This window comes from Erpetoichthys calabaricus, chromosome 3, assembly GCF_900747795.2.
Source record: "Erpetoichthys calabaricus chromosome 3, fErpCal1.3, whole genome shotgun sequence".
Lineage (NCBI taxonomy): Eukaryota > Metazoa > Chordata > Cladistia > Polypteriformes > Polypteridae > Erpetoichthys > Erpetoichthys calabaricus.
Window position 1 is genome coordinate 239,916,386 of NC_041396.2, and position 4,794 is coordinate 239,921,179.

Genomic DNA, 4,794 nt, shown 5'->3' on the forward strand with positions numbered 1-4,794 from the left:
TGAAACGTGAGGTATGAACAGCAGCAATTTGGGTAGGAATGAAGTAATACATTAAGTAAAGGTAATTACACTGTTTACTTCATCTAAAGTATTACTGATAAATGAAGTACTACCAATTTAGTGTAATTGATAATTTAGTAATTTTGTATAATTTTACTTAATGTACATAGAAAAATTAATTATTTTTGTTAAACTGAGAACAAAATTTTCAATATAGGCTTTTACAGTAAATCATTACAAGATACAACATTAAATAATACATTCGTGGATTTGGCTATTATTTCTCTACTAACTAATTTCATTTTTTTTTTAGGTCTGGAATTGAGCTACAGTTATTGAATAGCAAGCTTTTCTATTTTTGTTCTTTATACTGTATAACATGAACGTATCACAAGAACCTGTAGAGTACTGCTTTGAAAATGTTGTGAAATCTTGTGTAAAGGTCTCTAGACCTGTAAGTCTTAAAGCAGTTCTGTATTTCTTGCTTGTTTTCACCATTCTGATCACTGTGTTTGGTAACCTATTAGTTATGATTTCAATTTCTCACTTTAAACAGCTCCATTCACCCAACAATGTATTAGTGCTTTCTTTAGCAAATACAGATTTCTTGTTGGGATTGCTTGTGCTGCCATTTAGCACAATGAGAGCTGTTGAAACTTGCTGGTATTTGGGTTCTTTTTTTTGCAGACTGCATACAACTATTGATATGTTACTTTGTACTGTCTCTATTTACCATTTGTGTTTTATTGCAATTGATCGCTACTATGCAGTGTGTGATCCACTTCACTACACAACAAAAATAAACTATAAAGTTATTTCTTTGTTTATTGCTCTAGCCTGGATAATCCCAGGTTTATACAGTTTTGGAGTAATTTACTCCAAAGTTAATGACCAAGGACTGGAAGATGTGGTGGTCATGATGACATGTGAAGGTGGGTGCTTACTGTTGTTTAATAAATTATGGGCACTGCTGGATCCATTAATGTTTATAGCTCCTTGTGTAGTTATGATTGGGATTTATGCAAAAATTTTTAAAGTTGCTAAAAAGCAATCAAAAATCCTCAACAAGGAAGGGAAGACTCTTTCTGAAGAAGATAATAAAAGGAGAGCTAACCAAAACAGAGAGCATAAAGCAGCCAAAACACTTGGCATAATCATGGGCATTTTTTTAGTGTGTTGGCTACCATTTTTCTTTGATGTTGCAATTGATGTTTATATCAATTTTTCCACACCAGCAGTTGTTGTTGAAGCCGTTACATGGCTTGGTTACGTTAATTCAGCGTTTAATCCATTAATATATGCTTTTTTCTATCCATGGTTCCGCAAGGCATTGAAGTTGATTGTTACAGGCAAAATATTTAGGACAGGTTCATCAAATTTTCAGCTTATTTCTCAATAAACTTAATTGTATTATAAAATGTTAATTCTGCACCAAAGTCTTTAATCACTGTTTCAGTTTAACATAAATGATTAGGAGTATTGAAGCTGAGATCACAAATGTTAGTTTAAGTTAAATATTCTAATATGATATTATTTTGGAAGAAATTTAATTTGTATTCCTAAATAATGGTGTTATAAAAAGATAACAGTATTAACGTAAATATTATAAATGACATTAAAACTTAAAACTTAGTAAAAACAATGTGCATGTTACAAATTATATTTAAAATAAGCCTTTCTAATAAAAAATGACAGTAACAAATTTCAAGAGTCTTATTATTTTTAATGTAAATGATTGATTATTACTGTACTAAGATATTTAATAAAATATTTACAGAGTGTTAACAGCTGCTTTATAATGAATATCTAAACTACACTGTGACCAGAAACATTAATTCTTTGAATAGGAAAACTGTTCCTTGGCTGCGGTGGGTTGGCACCCTGCCCAGGATTGGTTCCTGCCTTGTGCCCTGTGTTGGCTGGGATTGGCTCCAGCAGACCCCCGTGACCCTGTGTTCGGATTCAGCGGGTTGGCCAATGGATGGATGGATGGATGTTCCTTGGTCCAATATAGACTTATTTCTTCATAAAGTAAAGTGACAATGGACTGAACACAAATAGAAAATGGAAAAAAAATTATTTCTAAATAGAGATGAATGTAATCACCCAGTTAATAGAGTATTTAATAAAGCAAAAGTTTGTATCTTTGGGATAACAAAATTGTTAATACTGTATTTTCCTTCAATATATTTCATTGTACATAACCCTTACTTTTTCAGGTTAACTTTTTGTCTTTGTAGTGAACAAAATAAATCAATTAGTATATATTTTCTTTTACCCATGTTTATCAATAATTTTTAATTAACACAAAAACTGCATTAGATAGAAAAAAAATAGTATTTAAGAGCATAGATTTATGAAACTGAAAGGTAGATTGCTTTTTTTCTTATGATAATAATGTACTGTAAATAAATGGTTGGGGCCATTCATTTTATCCATCCCACTATATCCTAACTACAGGGTCACGGGGGTCTGCTGGACAACACAGGGCAGGAAACAAACCCCGGGCAGGGCGCGCACACACACGGGACAATTTAGAATCACCAATCCACCTAACCTGCATGTCTTTGGACTGTGGGAGGAAGCCGGAGCGCCCGGAGGAAACCCACGCAGACACGAGGAGAACATGCAAACTCCACACAGGGAGGACCCGGGAAGCGAACCAGGGTCTCCTAACTGTGAGGCAGCAGTGCTACCCACTACGCCACCGTGTCGCCCCCATTAATTTTGTATGATTTCAAATATGATTTTGCAATAAATTGTTTCACCATGCACTAGAACTATATGGTTCTTCTTCACATCAACATAATATAATATGATGTGATCACTTTTACAGTACATAAATACATAAGTGATATACCCAAATTGATTTTTGAAAAATTAGCATGCAGGTGTACTTTGTATAATAATTACAAGCTAGAAATGAAAGGCAAAAATGAATATATTAGTGAAGTAAAGTAACAGTGTACAGTATTTTATGACAACTATATTGGACATTATCTCATGAACAGACACTATATCTGAAAAGCTTCCAGTATTGAATATGTACAGCATATATTCTTTTATATATTGTATATACAGAAATATATGCTGTAAGGCAAGATAATAACCTCTGGCTCCTGATGAAACCTAGTTGGGGAAGTGACTTCCTACAATTTAAAGATAGGTGGATAATGAAAGCAGATGATATCAACAGGATGTTGACATCCAGGCTGCAATTTTTTAGATAAATAAACATCAAAACAAAAACATAAATTAAAAAAAATAAGTTTTTCTTCAGGATATCGAGAGGAATCGCAGCGCATGTCTTGGTTGCAACTCCTGTCTGTACAAGGAAGGACGGCTGCAAGGGATTTGAGGTCAGATAAGGAAGTGTTTATTTGATGAGTCTGTGAGCAAGTGACACACCATCTATGGTCTAGTGACCCACGTCCTGCTTACAGAAGAATTGAAGGATTATGCATATCCAAATCTGTTCCTTGGAGAGTCGCATTCAGGGCTGGTAATGGAACGGTTCTTACAAGTGATGCTGCAGTTGTGAACAACTGGGCTGGCTACTTTGAGCAGCTGTTTAAAGCTGAACCTCAGGCTAGGATATTGGACATCTCTGGGTCCAAATTTCTTGAGGCTGATCCTCCACTTAGCTGTGAACCACCCAAACTCATTGAGACTGCATAGGTGGTGAACCAGATGAGGGTATGGAAGGCTGCAGAGATCTGTTATATCCTGGGTGAACTTCTCCAGGCTGATGGTAAAGCTGTCCTCCTGGCATTGCCCCATGAGTTCTGTTTCTGTGTGTACTGCTTGAGGCAATGATATCCATTTTGAGTAAGTTATTCCCCAATGGATAAACTACCAGTTACCCTTTGATCCTGATCCACACAATGAACTAAAAAATATTTTTGAAAACTTTAAGATGCAATAAAAAAAATCTAACATAGCATCCTTAATACACAGTTCAATTTTAATTATGCTGACAGTTTTTTTTTCAGATGGAAACCACAGGGAGGCAATAGTACTCCATTGTTGCTATATGTTATGCCGTATTTAATGCTTTTCATAAACAAACATTTCATCACCTAAACCTGTGAAATATGAAGTTAATAAAATAAATATTCTTGGCAGCTTACAGCATTCTGCTTTAAAAAAAATAGTCAATTAAATAATATATGTAGCTGTCAAATCCATTATCCCATATGCAAGACAAGAAAAGAAAAAATTAACATCAGTGTGAACAAAAGAAAACAAAAGTCAATTCAATACACAAATTAAAAACATTATTTTTCTTTTTATGTTAGCATTTCTCCAGTTGATATAAATTTTTGTATTAGAGAAAACTACTGGTTTTATATCATTTTTAGAAATGCTCCTGGCTTTTTCTCTAACTTAAATATTTCTGACCATTTGTTTGATTGTGTTTTTTCTATGGCCAGGAAGTCATGGACACACAAAGTGGAAGGATATCCTTACTGTAAGAATTGATCCTTCTTTTTCTGGTTAGGAGGTCTCAATAATGACAGAGCAGGTGGATGTTTGCTGTTATCTTTTCCGGTCAGAAGCTTAGTATAGCAAAGGAAGGAAAGAAATAGCATTACTATAATGGACCTGAAGCCTGTGTAAAGGTATCTGTGTAAAATAAAAATAGCCTGTGTAAACCCAGGACTTGTGTCTCTGTAGCTGAGGCATGGAGTTTCAGGTTTGTGACTTCTCCTAGTGTCCACATTGTAGGAGCTTTTGGCAGTGGACAAGTGTCAGCATAGGCACTCCAATCAGTCTGCAGCTGCGAAGTCCCAC

General features: G+C 34.7%; 1 protein-coding gene across 1 annotated transcript; it reads left to right on the forward strand.

Annotated features, from left to right (window-relative positions):
* Nucleotides 1-318: 318 nt before the first annotated feature.
* LOC114649481 (trace amine-associated receptor 4-like) lies at nt 319-1,423 on the forward strand. The gene has a single exon (XM_028798969.2). It carries the CDS (start codon nt 380-382, stop codon nt 1,397-1,399), a length of 1,020 nt encoding a protein of 339 aa, XP_028654802.1. The 5' UTR covers nt 319-379; the 3' UTR covers nt 1,400-1,423.
* Nucleotides 1,424-4,794: the final 3,371 nt, after the last annotated feature.